Below are 19,829 nucleotides of genomic sequence, written 5' to 3'. Positions count from 1 at the left end.
TGTGTGCTGAACCTTAAGTGCCTGAGTCTCATTGAGAGCGATGGGACTACTTGGGTGCTTAGGGTTAAGCACATGCTTAAGTTCTTCCCTAAATTGGGGCTGTGATGTGCAAGTTACCTTTAGATAATAAACAGGATTTCTGAACTCATTTTCTGTTCAGTTTAACATATGTAGTACACAGTAGTCTTCAGATGTATATATTATACACACACACATAAGCATGATGAATGAAAGACATTACGTCAGAGCAAAGTTTTAGAAGTGCCAGATTTTATTTTAATGTCATATTAATGTAACAGATTATAAATTGAATCTAAAGAATTTTTCAGTCTTTGGAATTACACTGTGAAATAGCTATATAAATCTGGCTAAGCAGAATAAATCGCACTAGAAAGTGGGGTAGAGACACCTGTGTTAGTGACATTTCTTACAGGGCCTTTAATCTTTGTTGTATACAACTCTCTTGGTTTCTAATGCTAAAGATATTTTAAGTTACAAGGTGCTTTAGCTTAGTCCTGTATTTAATCATTTATTCAGCAGTTGAAGCATTTCTTTTGGTCAGAGGTGTGTTCACTAATAAAGCTTCTGTTCTTTTTGGTAAACAACATATTTACAAACCACAAATAACAAAGTAGAAGCTGCAGAAGGGTTATGGCGTGATAATTAAGTACAATGGCGACCCATATGAACAGAAAATGCCAAGGAGCTAAAACAAAGCAACAACAGCTTTGTTTGTTGACAGATGTAGGAGCCATATTGTTAGTTAATTGGGTAATGGTGTAAACATTTGCAAACTCTGCTGTCCCTCAGTGAATTAAAAAACAGCACATGGAAATCAAGGGTGAAAAGTGGCACAGGCTTCTTACTGCAGGTACTCAATGTTGCTTTTAACTAACTTCCCACATATAAAGAAATTGAGAAAAGGACATCGCTCATCGTTGTTATTAAGGTAACTGAAGTTTGCAAACCCAAGAGTTTTGATTAGGATGTGTATCATTAATTACACTCAAGTGAATAATAGGTTTCCATCTGGTTACAGTCTGGAGGATAGTGTTCATTAACCCAGCGCTGCATTTCAAATCCGTTTTTGCCTGATACAAACAAATCTCTCTCTCCACCTACATTTTCTTGCTTTTGCAATAAAGGGGTTGTGGGATTTGAAACGAGAGAGGATCTAATTAGATACAGGTTTATACTGAACAGAGAAATAAAATTGCTTCTCTCAGGTGCACTGTACCTCTTAGGCTGAGAATTATAAAGTCCCCTATATACTTCCCTTTCAGTGCCTAAATGCAATGGACTGTAGCAGTAGAATATTAAAGCATTAAAAATGCAACAAAGGTACTTAATTAGTATACTTCTGTAATCACAAACTTAAACGTACTACTTTGACTGTTTTTTACATAACAGGTTTGCTTTATAAGATAACCTTTCAATAATTTAAGCAGCATCTGTGCAGGAATGCATAATTGGAGTGTAGATAATAGGAATCTAAAATGAATTTTAATGGTCTGGTGTCTGTACATATTATTTTTCTTCTCCACCATTCACAGATAACTCACTGTGGTATCTAAAACATAAGAAAATATATCCCAGCATTGGGAATTTAAAATATGCATCCGTATTTTTTTAAGTTCCATTACATTCATCAAGGTGAATGAGATTGATTTTAAATCTTAGAGAATGTGCTTAGAGAAGTGATAAGCACATTTTTTAAAAATGTAAAAATAGTTAATTATCTGCAATTGCACAGTAAAACAGTGGCAATAACGTTTTTTGGAATAAATGCTATAAAATTAAACGGATACATCAAAGTTGGTAGGTACAATATTTTACTACTTTAAAAGAAAATCTGTTTTCCCAATCCACTCTTTGATATTTTGAAAACAAAATTTTCAGTAGTTTTTAATTGCATTTTAAAACTTCTAGTATACCAGGATTGATAAGAGAAGCATACTATACCCAAACTGCATTCAAGGCAGAAATGAAAATTAAATACACTAGGTGTTAATTATAGTAATTTCTAATACCTGACATACTTGGGACCCTAATATGTCACTGATACTTTTTTTTTAAGCATTGATTTCTATTAAAAGTACTCCTTAAAAAACAGTGCCATGATACGGTCATAGATAAAACACTTTTTGCTTCTAAATAAGGCTTCCTGTATGCATTTGCCATTGCTGTTTTAGCATAATGCTAATAATACAGTACTCCTGAGCATACCCTCAATAACAAACCAGTGTGCATGTGCAAAGAAAGAAGTAAAAAATGGGTTAGCAAACAGAACTAAAGTTCAAACTATTAATGAATTATTTCAAACAAAGTAAAAAGTAGTGTTTGTCCTTTTAAATGCCACAGTGGTGTTATACAAATCTGGATGTTATAACATACAAATGCTTGATTCAGAAGGCTGGGCTCTCCTCTCCACTATTTTGTCTATGTTAAACATTTCAATAGGAGGTATTTGTTGGTAAACTTCCATAGCTCTAGAGACTGAGCCTAAATACATGGATCAAGCCCATATGTAGGACAGTTTCCAAAGCACTTGAGCACGTACTACATTTCAGTAAAGCACTTAAGTACATGCTTAAGTTTCACTGAAGTTACTTCAGTGGGGCTTGAATGCTTTGTTGAACAGGGATGAGATTACTCACAGTTTAAAGTGAAAGCCAGTTGTAGTTGAAGGTGCTCAAAGCCTTAAGAGTCAATTTTTAAAGGCTTTTAGGAACCTAAAGATGCAAATAGGTGCATAATGGGGTTTTCAGATACCTAATTCTCAGTGATCTGCTTAGCTAGATGCCTAGATGTGACAATCCCACTACGTGCCTATCTGCAGCTTTAGGTTCCTAAATGCCGTTAAAAATCTGGCCCTTAATGCTTTGCTGAACCAGGGCTCAAATGAATAAAATATAAAACCAATCCTACATTCTTGTACACTTAAATCTCCCCTTGAAGTAAGTGGGCATTTAGGATGCACGTGAGCTTGTAGACTTTTTGTGTCTCTCACCTTCACCCCCAGTGTTCCAGTAATCCTTTCAGAGTGACATCCACAGTGACAAAAACAGATATCTTCATCCTGAAGATGATGAGGGAAAGTAAACAACTTTGAGCAAATGTGTAGCATCTGTTGAATCTGTTTTTTCACCAATGTACTGGGAATGCACAGAGCTCCCATTAGCGCTAATGGGAATTACCTTTGTGAATCCCCCAGTCAGAAATCAAAATTGCTCCCCAATGAACATTAATCTATGCTCCTGAAAATATACAGTTCAAAGGAAATCTACTTATACGTGTCTTTTCAGATTTCTTTTTTATCTTTACAGGTGACGCAGTTGGATCCAAATAAATCATTACTGGAGGTAAAACTGTATCCTCAAGAAACCCTTTTCCTAGAGGCAAAAGAATAGATCAAAACAGATTGCAGGACTCGTAATCCTTTGGTAAGACAGAGGCACAGCATTGGGAGAAAAGCTTCTAGCAAAAACACCTTCTACTATCATCCAGTTCAATGCAGTGTCACAACTCTGCCTCTTGCAAGAATCCTGAAAAAAGAATAAACCTAGCTACTTAAAGTTTCACATACATGAGTATATGTTTCCAACCTCGTTTAAATGAGCAGAGGATAATATTCTGTTATGAACACTGAACATTACAATTCTGTTGCTCACTTCTCATCTGGCTTTTGTTATAATTAATGCACTGTTAAAATGTGAGTGATTGTTAAGTAGAATTTTTACTCCTCAAATGCCCCTTTTTCACCAAGAAATCTTGGACATTTCTGCCTGTACTTTTGACACTAGAATGCTGTATATTTGATATCTCGCTGAGCCAGCGCCCTCATATATATGCATTTTACTCTGTGTTTGAATTTCTACTTTGCCACCTAATTTGAAAAGGCAGAAAAAATTAAATGGGACATTCTCAGACATGGAAATGTAACAGTATTATAGTAGAAAGCATATAATTTTTGTTGGTACTTTTTGACTTCTTTGATAAGATGTAAGGTTTTGTTTGAAGAATATAGTTTGACATATATGCAAGATATTTATTTACAGGTTCTGCTTTGGGTCTCGATTCTAATTCAGTTTAGGAAGTATTTTCCATTACATTGCAGTGTGTGAAACTGCTTATTGCATGATGTGAATATTTAAATAATGTTAGAAATGGGCCAGTACCAGAAACCTGGTATCTTGCCAACACTTCAGGAATCAGCTGATATTGAATATCAGCTGTTAAAAATCTTTCAAATACCAGATACAAAAGTTCTCTATTCCTCATTGTGGAAGAAATGGTAGTTCCCATTTTTGCATTTTTCCTTCTTTCTGGCACTTGTTTGTATCCTATTACTCTGCTGTTTTTAAAGCACCTTGTTTGTTTCACCAAATGATAAATATCTAAAGAGATGGTGTAATAAGAAACCTGCCTTATTATTGTACACTTTTTTGACATTTTAACAAGAGATTACTGATCCCATCTCAGATTAACAAATTCTAGTTCCATTGTCTGAAACATAGGCACCAACTATCTGGTATCTGATATGGACAAAATTTGGTACCTTATGTACCTAAACCATAGAATGAGCATACTGAAGGTTCAGACCATAACATACACTTGATGCCTAAACCTGCATCAAAACACTTTTGATCTGCTTTTTGTTTTATTCCTGGGCTTACTGTATAGTGCACAGGGGCACTACAGAAACATCAGCTGCTAATCAAACTACTTGGAATATTATTTTTCACATTTTGTTTATACGTAATTCATGTTCTTTCCCATAGCAGATCGAATCCCAATTTGAACATTTTATACTAATCAGAAACTAACTGTACACACCTTCAGTCTTTTTTTTCCCCTTTTGGAGGAATGGAGATATAAAATTAATGTATGACTATTATTAGGGTGTTAGTAAAGCTGATATATTGTTACCTACCAAAAAATGCAAACTTCAGAGTGGGGAAAGCCTTACTGTATCTTTATGATAATTCTGTAATTAATAATGCACACAGAACATACTTTTAGAAGTGATGTATTCATGACAAGCTAAAGGTTTGGATGTGTAAGCAAATTTTAATCATCTGCAGTCCACGACACACACAATAGCAGCCAAATGAAAGGCAAATGTAAATGTAATGGAGAGCTAAATGCAGACACTTCACTCTAAACCTTTGTACTGCTTCACGAGAAAAGCAAAACAAAACAAAAGCGGACACTACATCTATTAAATCTAAATTTAACACAGGTTGCAAACTGGGGTGACATTGTTTGCACAATCACAGTAACTTACACAGCAGACCTTTCAAAGTAATGCTTTAGCTTCCCCCTTCTCCCCCGATTAGCTCGTCATTGTTAAATTGGCTATTAAAGAAAGGAGTTGCTGAAATATTGCTGCACGTAGCAGAGTGACCTTTCAGTTAACTTTTTATATTTAATCTGTTCTGTTTAACTTTTGTTTGATCTCATCATGCTGTTTTCTCTCACTCAACTTTATTTCTGTATTTTGACTATATATTCTTTGATACTAATTTCATAAAGTTATTAAATGTGGCTTGAATATTTGTTGAATCTGTTGAAGTCAATACTCCTGTTTTTTCCCCTAACATTTGTTTTGAGAGTTTCTTCTCATTTTATTCATACCACAAAATACACTGGCATCATCAAAATGTGGTGGTGATAATTAAATGTGGTGGTAATGCAGCCCTTTTCTGGTATATAAAACATCATCCTGCAAGAATGCAAACAAATATATCTATTTCAACAAAATGTTTATGATTTTGGGTTCTAAGAGACATTGGGCCTCATTTTGAGGAGCAGCCTCCTGGGTTTGAGACCTCTTTCCAGATTAGGCCCATTATGCAAATTGATCCAGTGTGAAAACATGAATATCCTATGCATGATTTTCTGCTGTCTTAAACTAACCATAGTATTCACATCATCTGCTCTGCTGGTGCGGTTAATTCACCAATCATTATTCAGACTAATTTTGTTATGCAACATTACCTAAAACTGTTACAATGTACTACGGAGCATATCTCTGATTCTGTTTTTATATCTTCAGCTCCCTCATATTAATGGATTATCATTAATATTAAATCTTAATGAATTATTGTTAGTTAATGGAATCCTGTAATAAAATCTTGGCTTTAACTATTAACCCTCTAAACATTATGGTGAAGGTGGAGCTCTCTCTGCGGCTTCTGAGGAAACTTCCTACTTTTGGCATTGCTGTTCTAATCACATTAGAGATTATGCAAAAGCCAAGTGTTTCATCTGTATTCGCTTCATCTGCACTCTTAAATTTAGTGAGGGTGGTTTTTTTATGAAACTATTTTTTCTTAATGTAGCAGAACAGACCTTTGGCTTTCATAAACTGTACCTTTTCCTTGACATTAGAAACATAAAATAAATTTGTAGTTACAATAATGTTTCTACTAAAATGTACTTGATCTCTGTTTAAAACATCGTATGCTTTCACTATTCCTATCTGTGTGGGAGAGAAACATAGTTACCAAGTCTATATACCTGAGATAAATTTTGCAGAGATTATATAGCGTCTGAGAACTACACAGTGAATTCTTAGTTATTGTCAATTGTTCTTACTTTGGTTTTGGTTTTGACCAGCGTCATCAATTAGCGTGAGACTCTTTCATTACTCCACAAGTCTCTCTTAAAATGAGAGTGCTTAGATTTTCTCCGTTATGGCTATTTGTATAGTGCAGTCTTATCAATTTTAACTTTAATTTACCAGCTGTTCCCTAGTCTTGGATGGAGGGGTTTTGTAAGCATGCATTGGAAACATTAAAGTAATCTTAACTGAAAACTCTTAATGAGTAAAAAGCATTCCTGGCTCATCAGTATCATCACTCTCTAAACAATTTCAAGTCTAATGAATCAATTGATCAATCTATTATTTTCTTGATTTTCTCTAGCTAACTTTTTTAGTTCTCAATCAGTGGCACAACTTTGACCTCCAGTCCTGGACAACCACAGGCATCTGAGCTTTCAAACCCATCTCACTTATTAGTGACACAGGATCAAAGATAATGGAGCTCCTTCACTAGCTTCTGTTTCCCCACCCCCGCCCCCCAAGACACGTGTCCACAGCATGTACCAAATGAGTGCCCTTGAGAGAACTGACCTGAGTTTTAGTCACACTGTTGGGTCCAAACATTTAGAACGGAGCTGTTTAAGGCTCCTTTGCACCTTCATTTATCCCCACTCTTTCTACAAAGCCTACTCATTTATATAAGGAAGAGTTGTGTTATACAGTGATCTAGTAGCTTCAACTCTGAATATGTCAGCACTTTCTGATACAGTAACTCCCCACTTAACATCCTCTCGCTTAAAGTTGTTTTGATCTTACATCCCTGCTCAATTACAGAACATGCTCCATTTAAAGTTGTGCAATACTTCACTATAATGTCGTTTGGCTGCCTGCTTTGTCCACAGCTGGCAGCCACCCATCATCTCCCCTATGCCCCCCCCGAGTGCCTCCCACCCACCGGCAGACCCTGCGGATCAGCGCCTTCCTCCTCCTCCCCTGCCTCCTGCCCGTAGCAATCAGCTGGCTTGCGATGTTCAGGAGGCAGGGGAGGGAGGGGGAGCCTGTGTGCTGTGTCCTCGCTCCTCTCCACTCCCTCCTGAACGCTGCAAGCCAGCTGATTGCCATGGGCAGGGGAGGCAAAGGAGGAGTGTGTGGAGTAAAGGGGGAAGGGGGGAAGAAGAGGCGGGTTAAGGGTGGGGGCTCGGGGGAAGGGGTGCCGTGGGCAGGCTGAGGGTTGAGCCCCCCGCCCCGGTGCTTGCAGAGTAGGGGAAGCTGCCGCTGCTGCTGCTGCACAACGTGCTTCTCCTAGCCTACAGCACCTTCAGCCTCCTTGCCGGCCTCATTGTCTGCAGTGCCAGCGGGCTGTGCCTGTGTGGGGTATGGCGGGGGCACCTCCCAACTATAGAACTGCACTGTGCAGCAAAAAGAAATGTCCCTGGAACCGAACATCTCCCTTGCCAGACTACACACTTCAAAATCTGGCTACAAATCTCCATACCTGGCCTTTTTAGGGTTTACAACTAGCATTTCTCTTACAGCATATTTAATTTAACAGTAAAAGCTCTTTTCAATGTCTTAGGGCGTTTTTATTTTGTCGCCTTGATTAATTAGTAAAATAATTATAAAAATCTTACTTTGGCAACCCTATTTTGCTTTCCTTGTTCATATTTGCTGACATACCTTTCTCATGTGTCCTGATCCATTTCCAGTTTCAGACTGGATGCTTACCGCATTTGTGGACCCTGGATAAGTTGTTTCATTAAATAATTATTATACATGCACACTACTCTTTATCCATTCAGAAATGCAAGATACAATAATACATCTATTCCATCCACTTTGCCCTTTGGCCATCCCTAAACATTGCTTCACCGGCTGGGATAAAGACAGATTTTTCCATCTCCTAAAAATACCCTGACTTTTCAAGATGAATTACAACTACTTTTTGTCACTAGATTTTTATTGAAACCAAGGAACTACAGGTAACTGAAATAACTATGATAGTTAAGTCAGACCAGAGAATATGGACTTGTATATTTAACTGCTCTCAGGGGAGGACCAGAGAAGGGCTGGCTTAGTGCCACGACTACCTTTGCAGCTCCCAGATCCTGGACCCAGTTTGGGTGCTGGTTTGGCCTCTCTGCATTTTAGAAAAAGCCCTGGGGCTGCTCTGAGCAGCTGCCAATAGCCCCAGAAAAACCATTGTCACCTGAGCACCGCATAACTCTCCAGCTACACCGCTTAGGCTGGGAAAGGGAATAGTGTTAGAACTGCTACAACGCAGACCTTGTGCCATCCAGTGATGTACCCTACCTAGATGGAATCCTCAGGAGTACAGTAACACTAGCTGTATGGTGAAAAGGGGCCATCAAGCCTGTAAATGAAAAGCAGCCAATGGCATGTAGAATGAAAACAGCACAAAGGAATTTGGAAGAAGTTGCCCTAAAAAAATAGTAATTACGAGGGCATCATTAACTTAATATTTTTAGATTGACTAGTTTCAAAAATGTTCAGTTTTGGATGCCCTTCCCCTTGAAGTGGTCTGTCCTGACATCATTTAAAATTCTTTTTAACAATGCAAATGGATTTCTTTGCTCTCTTGTTCACAAGGATCTTTTCAGCAAGCAAGAAACTTAGTGTACAGGGGAATAGTGGAACTGGTTGTTCACGATTTGCTGCCAAATGCACAAAGCAAACAAACTGGAGAAAATAGCGAAATTATATATATTTGCTAACTTCTTTGTTAAAGTAATCTCAGGTGCTCTTTTTAGCTATAGTTGGTATCAATTTTTCAAACTGAAAGGTGATTTTCACATTGCTGGTGTCACTGTAACTAAGGGAAAGTTAATAATTATCAAGTAATTAAGAGGGAGTTCATACTGTGTTTCTAAATATAGAATAAATCTGAAGATTCTGCACTCTGTATATTCTTTCAGTGGAATGTTATCTGTAATAGCACAGGCATGGCAGACAATTCTGTTAACTAGGCTGTGAACCAAAGGGTGAGGATGGTCTTCCAGGTAAAAAAATAAAATTACAATGTATAATGTGAAATGAGAAGCCTTGTTCCCAAAAAGTCATCTTACCAAACTTTGAGTGCTAGTAGCAAACATACCCTATAGCCGGTGATGCGGAGGGCTCTGAGTTACTACAGAGAATTCTTTCCTAGGGATCTGGCTGGGTCTTTCCAAAATATTCAGGGTCCCACTGACCGCCATGTTTGGGGCTGGGAAGGAATTTTCCCCTGGGGTCATATTGGCAGAGACCCTGGAGGTTTTTAGCCTTCCTCTGCAGCATGAGGCACTTGAGGGTTTAAACTAGAGCAGCGGTTCTCAAACTGTGGGTCAGGACTCCATTTTAATGGAGTCGCCAGGGCTGGCTCTGGCCACCAGGGCTCAAGTTCCAGGTCCCCTACCTGGGACTGAAGCCCTAGGGCAGTGGTGCTCAGGCTTTGACTTTGGCCCTCCTGGGGTTGTGCAGTAATTTTTGTTGTCAAAAGGGGGTCATGGTGCAGAGAACCCCTAAACTAGAACAAATGATAGAGTCTCTGTAACCTGAAGTCTTTAAATCATGATTTGAGGACTTCAGTAACTCAGCCAGAGGTTAGAGGTCTGTACGGGAGAGGGTGGGTGAGGTGCTGCAGCCTGCAATGTGCAGGAGGTCTGACTAGATAATCATGATGGTCCCTTCTGGCTGTAAAGTCTATGAAGGGTAAATTATACTTGCACGTAGATTCACTTCACTACAGCCCCAAACTGAGTGATACATTTCTATCTCTGTAATATGAGAAGAAAAGTCTTATTTTGAGTGAGACTTTGGGTAGAAAAGAAAACAGTTCACTCTTGTGTTGGCTTAGAATGTGGGCATATATGTTGAATCCATGAGAGCTGCCTGTCACATAATACAAACTTCAGTATTTTCTAGGAGCTGAGGACCACAACCCTTCCTACCAGTTTGCTTTGCGAGAGGGGTGGGGTCATTTCATTTATAAAGGTGCAACAGTTACCAAATATGTAATGGTGCATTACCTGTATAAAACGAGGTATTAGAAAAAATAAACATTTAAGCAGCTATTCAAAAGTCAACTGAACACCAAGGCCCTGATAATATCCAACAATATGACCCCATTGCCATAACACAATGGGCCTTAAAAGTTTCCTGCAGAACATATCCCTATTGTCATGGCACTAGTCAGATGGCATAGGGATGGTATGACAGTTCAATCCCAGCTCTGGCATAGGGGGCGGGAAGAAGATGAGAGGGAAGTGTGTTTGGAGAGCACTCTGATCAGACTATTTTCAGATGACATAAAAGCCTATCAGGGGTGGTTACAACCTAGCCAAGAGGCTGGCCAGAATTAGGGAAGCACAAAGTTGGCTTAAAGGCCCCATCCATCTCTGGAAATGAGAAGAGAATTTAGCTTGAAGGGTGTATATAAACCTTAGAGAGGAAAGGAAAAGAATGCTTCCTTTCCATCTCCCCAGGCAAAGGGGTGACATGCCATTGGTTTCCAATATCCACATTTTGGCATATCAAGTTTTAACTCTCTGGAGTGTACTCTACTAGTCTCTCTCTCTCAAAATTCCTTTCCAACCAAAGGAAAATAGTAAAATTGGCCATATTCAGGGAAAAATGAATTTTCTACTACTTTCTCCTCCTCTTCTGGAGGAAAGACCTCATTTTGTGACAAGAATGTCCCTGGAACCATTAGTCTAATCATCATCATCAAATTTTGGCAGACTTAATTAATCTATGTTTAGGAGGAAACATGACAAAGTTGTGGAATGCTGAAGTCTGAAATTCGGATATTAAATCAAGATTTTTTTTCTTTTTCTGACTGAGTCATTTTACTATCATAAAGGGAAAAAAACTTTTCTTGTCATTTAAAAAGTGCCAATGCATCATGAATTTGTTTTAAAACACTTTTACACAATCAATGATTACATGCTAAAAAAAATTGTGAGGAAAATGGAACTGGTACCAAAATCCAAAGAAAATTTAACAGGGATGTAAAAATGTTTAGAAATACAAATGTGAGGATGAAAATCAATAAATAGGCCATATCTACCTAAGTTACATTGCTATACAGCCACCACAGTTATTACAATGCTTGTGCATGTGCACACTACACTCCTTGTGTTGGCGGTGCCCAACCTCACCAGGAGCACTTGTATCAGGAGTCTGTTCTGGGACCAGTCCTATTCAACATATTCATAAATGATCTGGAAAAAGGGGTCAAACAATGAGGTGGCAAAATTTGCAGAGTATACAAAATTACTAAAGATAGTTAAGACCCACGCAGACTGCAAAGAGCTACAAAAGGATTTTTCAGAACTGGGTGACTGGGCAACAAAATGGCAGATGCAATGTAATGTTGATAAATGCAAAGTAATGCACGTTGGAAAACATAATCCCAACTATACATATAAAATGCTGGGGTCTAAATTAGCTGTTTCCACTCAAGAAAGAGATCTTGAGTCATTGTGGATAGTTCTCTGAAAACATCCACTCAATGTGCAGCGGCAGTCAAAAAAGTGAACAGAATGCTGGGAATAATTAACAAAGGGATAGATAATAGGGCAGAAAATATTATGTTGCCTCTATATAAATCCATGGTACGCCCACATCTTGAATACTGTGTGCAGACGTGGTCGCCCCATCTCAAAAAAGATATATTGGAATTGGCAAAGGTTCAGAAAAGGGCAACAAAAATGATTAGGGGTATGGGATGGCTTCTGTATGAGGAGAGATTAATAAAACTGGGACTTTTCAGCTTGGAAAAGAGACGGCTAAGGGGAGACATGAGTGAGGTCTACAAAATCATGACTGGTATAGAGAAAGTACAAGGAAGTGTTGTTTACTACTTCTTATAACACAAGAGCTAGGGGTCACCAAATGAAATTAATAGGCAGCAGGTTTAAAACAAAAAAAAAGGAAGTATTTCTTCACACAACGCACAGTAAACCTGTGGAACTCCTTGCCAGAGGATGTTGTGAAGGCCAAGACCATAAACGGTTCAAAAAAGAACTAGATAAATTCATGGACGATAGGTCCATCAATGGCTATTAGACAGGATGGGCAGGAATGGTGTCCCTAGCCTCTGTTTGCCAGAAAATGGGAATGAGCAACAGGGGATGGATCACTTGATGATTACCTCTTCTGTTCATTCCCTCTGGGGCACCTGGCACTGACTACTGTCAGAAGACAGTATACTGGGCTAGATGGATCTTTGGTCTGACTCAGTAGGGCCATTCTTATGTTCTTATGATACAGAGGTCAATGTGAGGCATTATGGGACAGGTCCTGGAGGCTAGTAACAGTCAATGTAAGTAACTCAGTGTCTACACTGACACCGTGTCAGCCTAATTACATCAACTGTGACTTTATGCTGCTCGGGGAGGTGGCGTTATTAAGTTAGCATAGTGGGGCAGTTATGTTGACAGGAGCAAAATTTAAGTGTAGACACATTCACAGCTAAGTCGACATAAGCTACCTTGCATTGACTTAACTGTGTACGGTAGACCAGTTCTTAGTACCTAGCATTGTTGTATTCACATAATCAGGAATGCCCGAAATACAAATAATAAATATCTGCCCTCTCAGTCCTTGTCCTCAAACGAAACCTGCACAACACCTTCAAAAGATGAGCCTGGAAGCTTAAATTCATAACTTTGCTAGGTACTAAAAATCATGGACTTAATAAAGACACTGGATTTACGGGTTACTACAACAATCTGCAACCCACTATCCCCCCGTCTTTTGTCTGATGACTGGCGGTTACCAGACCACTTCACCTTGAAAGGTCTCTTAGAATACGTTAACTATTTAAGCTAAACAATCTGTATTTAGTTGTGGTATCTTTTCCAGACCTGAAGAACAGCTTGGTGAAAGAGACAAGCATTCAAGCTACACAAACAGAAGTTGATCCAATAAAAGATATTACCTCACCCAGCTTGTCACTCAGAATACAAAGAGAACAATTTTGTAAATGATTTTTCTGGTTTTCACATTTTCCATGTCATATTATGTATTTAATTATTACTCCCATTAGTCATTTTATACTTTCAACAGATTTGATCTGATATTCTACATTAGTCATACAGCATGAAATAGCCTCTACTTTAGAATCAAAAATTATTTTCAGAGACTGAAGGGCAGTTAAATATACCGACTAGAGAAATCTTTTGTCGGAGAAAAACTCAGTTCTCGCTTTTTGTTTGGGTGCAGCAAAATCAAATACTTTATTATTTCTCCAGTAATTACAATGGAGGGAGAGAGTGCCATAGGACACAGGGTCACCCGAGTCCCGGACAGGTCTCTCAACTGGTAAACAATTACAGCAAGCTTTATACCTTTGTTACAGACAATTTCTAGCAATAATACAGACGGTAAAAAGCAACAAATACATTTTGTTTATACATAAGCTTTTCTGCTATCTTATTTGTCTCACTCCTAAGAAAAGCAAGCCTGCATATTTGGTTAGACTGTTGCAAGGTCGTAATAACTTTGTACACAGTTCTTGTCCTCTCGCCTCGCACTATCCTTGCTTCTACAAGTCTCCCGTCATTAGGGTTACAGTATGGCCTGACTCTTGCTAACTGACTGACATGCATTAAAATCCCCTTCAAATCCTTATTAATTCTTTCCCTGCTTCCACACTTACTAGTTGTAGAATTAGAAGAAACTTCTTTTTAAATTGACAGAGGTGTATGTCGGTGGGGACTGTGGTAAGAGTGAAGGTCCTATTGATCTGTTTTCTGTTATCTTCACTATGGTTGATGAATCAGAAGTTACACATTTTTATTACACCTCATGGGCAGTGTGTATTGTAGGCTGGGGGAGGCTATGCCTCCCCAAACAGCCCAGCATGGCCCCGCCCACTCTGTTTGGAAGGCCTGCTCCTGCTTGCCCTTCCCCCTTGGCCGCAGCCTACCAGGTAGGCTGCTGCTCCTCTTCAGGGAAGTGTGGTGGGGCTGGAGCTAGAATCAGGGAAGCTGAAATAGAGAGGCTAAATGACCTGTCCAAAGCTAAATAACAAGTCATTACTTGAACTAGGAAAAGAAACCAGGAATCCTGATGTCCAATCCTCTGCTCTCATTACTAGACAACTTTCTTCTTCTTTTCTTTTTAACCTGATTATCTTGGTCCTTTATGTATGAACCCCTAATGTTGTCCAACCACATTCCATTTTAATGGGTCTATGTACGTGATATATACTGTATGCCCTTTGACGTCGTATAACTTATATCTGAAAACTTTAACATTCCCTTGTTGTCCTTTCCTGCCACTGTACATTTTAGCCAATACCTTTCATGTTGTTTCAAAACTGCCGAAAATTCATGCCATCACATTCCCCTTTTTGGCCTCATTTGAGTTACAAGTAACAAAGCATTATGGATAGACACAGTCACTTACTTGCCACTTTCATTACCACTTTTCCGGTGATGTTCTGTGTTCTTCGGAACTTACCTTAGTCCATCCCGTGCTTTGCTGCACATTGGGCTACCCACATTTGCCATCCTTGCCTGTCAACTGCCCTTCTCTCCAAATCTTCACATTTCATGTTGAGGTGCTTGATGTTGTTCAGAATTGTTCGTTTCCATGTTAGTCACGGTCTTCCTCTCTTTCTTCTTGCGTTTCCTGGCTTCCATTCAAGGGTGGTATTTGGTAAGCATTTTTTTTCCATTCTCAGCACATATCCCAGCCACTGATGTCTTCTTTTGTAGATTATTTGTGAGAGGATGCCTTTATTCATCTTCCTATCTCTATATGTTATTCCCAATATTCTTCTCAGACATTTTGTGATGAAATGCATCCAGCTTTTGCGTATCTTTCTTGGTAAGTTGCCACGTCTCACTGCTATATGTTGTGGTGGCAATAACAATTACCTTGTACAAATTCAGTTTTGTCTTAAGGGAGATGTTTTTGAGTTGCCAGATTTTTTTTAGTCTTCCAAATGCAGCGTTTGTCTTCCCTATTCTTCTTATTTCCTCAGAACTAATACCGTCTTGGCTGATAATACTTCCAAGATATGTAAAATTGTCCACCTTCTTCAGTTTCTCTTCTTCAATTTTGATTTTTGTCCCTATAGTCCTCCTTAACATGACTACATTTCTCTGCATTGTATCTCAAACCTGTCTTCTCCATTACTTCTTTTACTTGGTTTGTGTATTTTTGCAGTCCGTTGGCATCGTCACTGATAAGAGTGATGGCCTCAGGAAAGTCTAAATCGCATAGCCTTGAATTGTTCCATTTTAGGCCATATGTATCACTGTCGCATAATCTGTACTCAATGACTAGCATAAACAAAAAAGGAGACAGGACGCACTCCTCCCTTACATCTGTCTTGATACTGAATGGCTTACTCAATCCATTTTTCTTCATAACTAAGCCAAGAATTTCTCCCTTTCTAGTTCTTGCTGTTAGGGCCTAATCCAGCCTCCCTGCAGACAATGGGAATCTTTCTGTTGACTGTACCAGGAATTATTAGCTCAAACTGTTATTGGATGCCAGCCTACAGGCAGAGATACAGGCCCAGCCCTGCCCTCTAATGACTGGCTCAGGGGCCTGGGGCAGGAGGCACCAAACAAGGGCATAAAGCTGAGGGGAAGGGGAAGGGGAGGAGGACTCGGGCCCTGGCGCCAGGAGAGAAAGCAGGTGATCTCCCAGGGACTGTGTGGGGGAGGCGGCTGAGGCCTTGTGGGATATGTGAGGGGGTGGGGCGGGGCGGGGGAGAGGCCGACGCCCACCCACCCACATTGAAGGGTGCAGGGCGGGAGCTGTCCCAGGCCGCGGTGCGGGGAGCAGCCTCCCAGCAGGCCCCGCAGCAGAGCGCGGCTGTCAGTGAGGCCGGCCCGCCCCTAATGTGGGCGGGGGCCTGTCAGGGCCTGGGCCCAGCTCCTCTTGGCGCCGCGGCCTAGGCAAGCGGCCGGGCAGGCACCGCGGGCTGGGGCCGGGGAGCCCTAGGGCCGGGGGTCGGGACCCCTCAGGGGGTCACGAGGTTATGACTGGGAACCGCTCCCGTCTCCTCCTCCCCCTTCCCCCATTAACTGGCCCGGAAAGTAGCCCGGCCAGCGCGCCTCGTGCGCACACTTCGCGGGGAGCACGTGCCCCTGATTCCTGCCCCCCCGGAGACCCCCCCCCGTCCCCGCGCACACCCGCGTTAGATCGAAACAACCCAGCGACGCCGGGGCCGGGCCGGGCCGAGCCTGGGGAGCGCGCTCGCGCCGGGGAACGGAGGCGGGATTCATCCCGGGGCACATCCGTCCCGCCCGCAGCAACCAACCCTCAGCCCTGCCCTCGGTTCTGCCCTCAGCTCCTCTGCGTCACTCCGCCCTGGGGCAACGCCACAAAAGCCGCGTCTGCTTTGGGCGCCGCAGAACGTCGATCCGGAGAGGCGCCGGAGCACACCGACATACCGCAGCCAGTGTGCACGGGCGCGCGCTCGGCGCTGGGTCTGGCTCGATGCAGTGATTACATGCAGCGTAGTGCGCTGTAAACAGAGGGGAGAGAAAACCGACGCGGATGGAACGGGAAGGTTTCTAAATTCCTCTGCGAGTTGTAAACTGTCAGCGAGACCCAAGAAACTGCCAGGCGGGCGCGGAGCAAACCTTCCCCCCCGCTTCCCACCAGCTCGCGCTCCCTTTTTATTTTGATTTTGCAAAATAACAATAACTAAGTCACAGACTTCCCTTGCCCTCCATAGAAAACCCGCCAATACCGGGGCAGAACTCCCTCCATCAGTGGCACAGCGACCGCTGAGTTACTCTGTGCACCGCTCGCTCTTCGCTGCGGCGCAGTATTGGTAGCACATTCCCGGCCCAAAGGAAGGAGCAGGACAGGTCTGATTGCCCAGCAATTACTGCCCTGGAGCCAGCCCCCCGCAAGTCATGGCCAGCAAACATCATGGGCCGTGCTTCACCTCCAGGGACGCTGCTGGAGCTTTGTGCCGGGGGGGGGGGTAGTTTTAAAGTTACTCTGAAATATTAGTGCCCACGATTCTGCCCGGAGCTAGGAAAACGAATGGAAGCGAACTCCGCAATATAGCACAACCTAAACTCACTCCCGCAAGCTCGGGTGGGCCCCTCCAAACCCAGGCATGTTGCAAGTGGTGTCTATTGCTGCTGTTCCATCATTAGCTTCTTAAGAGAAATCAGTATTTGCATAAGGAGGCCAATTAAATAGCGCGTGTTAATTGCAGACGAATACAAGAATTATTTTTTCCCCAACGTGTATTTTTAATGATGCCATTAAAGCAACCCTTACCCACCCTCCCGCTCCTCAAACTCTTTCAGTGTGTCTCATGCACGGTACAGGTTGTATTTATCCATCACATTCCGGCAGGACTTTTAAGCTCCTGAGCTACTACGGCAACAAATACAGTTCCACAGGAGGAGGATAAAAACTCCTTCGGCAAATCCGAGTGGAGCTGTCATCATCGTGAATAAAAATAAAAGGGTTTATCTTCGTGCTTCCCGCTAGTGAAACAATTTACTCTCCACAATGTGGAATCCTCCTTCCTCCCCACCCCCGCCCCCACCCCCAGCGCTGGCTGGGGCAGTAGCTAGCCCCTCACCTTAGAGATGTTATCCACGTAATTAACATGGGTATTACCCCCAAAATCCGCCCACCCCAGCAGTTCCGCTGGCCTCTCCCCTCCTGGCCCCACCAGGCATTAGGAACCTGGAAAACGGGAGGCGTTCTAGGTTTTTAATTATACTCTTTCCCTTGGCTCCCTTCATATTTTTTTTTTGCCCCCTTTGCAGCGAGACACACTTAGAGTGGTTGTGACATTTAGGTGGCAGCTCATTGTGTGGAACACTTAAAGTTTAAAAAACAAGCCCCATAGAAGTTGAGGGGCTTAAAGCAGCCCCCTTTGTAGGGCAAGGCATTGAGTTTTGATTCTGGACAATGGTGTTTCTCAGATTTCTTCCAAAAACCTGCACCCCATCTGTGATCTCAATGCAATCGCTTTTCTCTCTGCCTTCAATTCATTTGGCAAAGAAGAAGCAGATGCATGGGACGGGGCTTGAATTTTAATTATTGGGTTTTACCTGAAACAAAACAGCAAATCCTATTTACCATGTGTTTGAAGTTAGGAAAGGGTAGGAGAATATAAAATATAATTAAAAAGCTCTCGGAACGTTAGGAGCCGACAAGAGCCCTTTTAATGAACCTCTCCAAGTGCCATATAGTAAATTAGTAATGCGGCGCTTCCTGGAGTCTCTCTAGCTCTGTAGGGCTGGCTCCTCTCTACCTGTGGGTGTCTCCGAACTGCAGGCCACGGTGATCAGCCCCCAGCCCCCATTGTAGCTCATTGCGGGGAATGCGTAAGAGGTTTTAACGTGACCTGCAAAGCCAAGTGAAGTTGAAACAGCCTCGCATGTTGCAGCCACCACCTGGGAGGTGACAGTCGGGTGCTATTTAGCAGCGTGCCCCTGGGACGCAGCCTCAGCCCCCAGAGAGCTGCGCACCCATGAGCTCGCTTCCCCCCTAGGAAAACCCCACTGTTCCCCCGCAAACTGCCCGTCTCCAGCCTTTGCTGGAAGACTTTGTACCCGACCTGTTGCTTCTGCTCCACCTTCGGCACAGATCGCTTCGTAGTGCTACACACACACACACACACACACACACACACAGTGTGTGCCCACAGCCCCTCCTCTCCCTGCCCCCGCGCCCTATTCACATCACCTCAAAGTGCATTTAACCAGCAATAAGGTGCGAAGGGAAAATGGTCTGTCACTTTAATCCATGCCCGAGGGGCTGGGGAATGAGAAAGAGAGAGCGCGCGCGAGAGAGAGAAAGACAGCGAGGACCGGAATGGGTTTAAAGGGCCTAACTCCATGCAAGGGCTGTGGGAATGCTGGGGCCGGGTCCTCCGGCCTGCGGCTTCCCCGGCGAGCCCGCAATTAGCCGCCCGTAAGAGCGCGGGTCTCTGGAGCAGGGCGCAGGGCGGGCGCGTCGCTTTCCAAGGGGCAGCCTGGGCGTTTCAGGAGACGCTTTGGTGTCCCACCCTCGTTCTAAGAACCAGCCCCGCGGGGGCCCTGCAGTGCCTGAACGGGGAGGGGGCCCCACCCACGCACCCGCGTGGCAGGTAGGCCGGGGCTGTGTGAGCCCACGAGAGGCTGGAGCTAGCCAGGCGTTACACACTCGCTGCGGGCTGGGCGCTTTTCTTCGCCAAGCTGCCAGGCCTGCGTGTGTCCCCGTGCGCCCGGCCGTGCCGAGGGGGGAGGCATTTCACCGCCGAGCCTTGTGCATTTCCCTTTAACCTGCCTCTTTAGGGTGA

The 19,829-nt window shown here is 42.5% G+C and overlaps 1 protein-coding gene and 1 long non-coding RNA gene across 4 annotated transcripts in view; one reads left to right on the top strand and one right to left on the bottom strand.

The window, feature by feature from the left end:
• LOC123375844 overlaps positions 1-3,518 on the bottom strand; it is a 37,623-nt gene extending 34,105 nt beyond the window's left edge. For all 3 annotated transcript variants that reach the window (XR_006581591.1, XR_006581590.1, XR_006581589.1), the window contains exon 1: positions 3,011-3,518. This is a non-coding gene — a long non-coding RNA (uncharacterized LOC123375844). The remainder of the gene's footprint in view (positions 1-3,010) is intronic.
• FAF1 (Fas associated factor 1) overlaps positions 1-5,565 on the top strand; it is a 306,114-nt gene extending 300,549 nt beyond the window's left edge. The window contains exon 19 of the mRNA XM_045027160.1: positions 3,327-5,565. Coding sequence (XP_044883095.1) covers positions 3,327-3,410 — 84 coding nt within the window. The 3' untranslated portion in view covers positions 3,411-5,565. The remainder of the gene's footprint in view (positions 1-3,326) is intronic.
• Positions 5,566-19,829: the final 14,264 nt, after the last annotated feature.

Source organism: Mauremys mutica, chromosome 8 (genome assembly GCF_020497125.1).
Source record: "Mauremys mutica isolate MM-2020 ecotype Southern chromosome 8, ASM2049712v1, whole genome shotgun sequence".
In the NCBI taxonomy this organism is placed as follows: domain Eukaryota; kingdom Metazoa; phylum Chordata; order Testudines; family Geoemydidae; genus Mauremys; species Mauremys mutica.
This window is presented reverse-complemented; position numbering and strand designations above follow the sequence as displayed.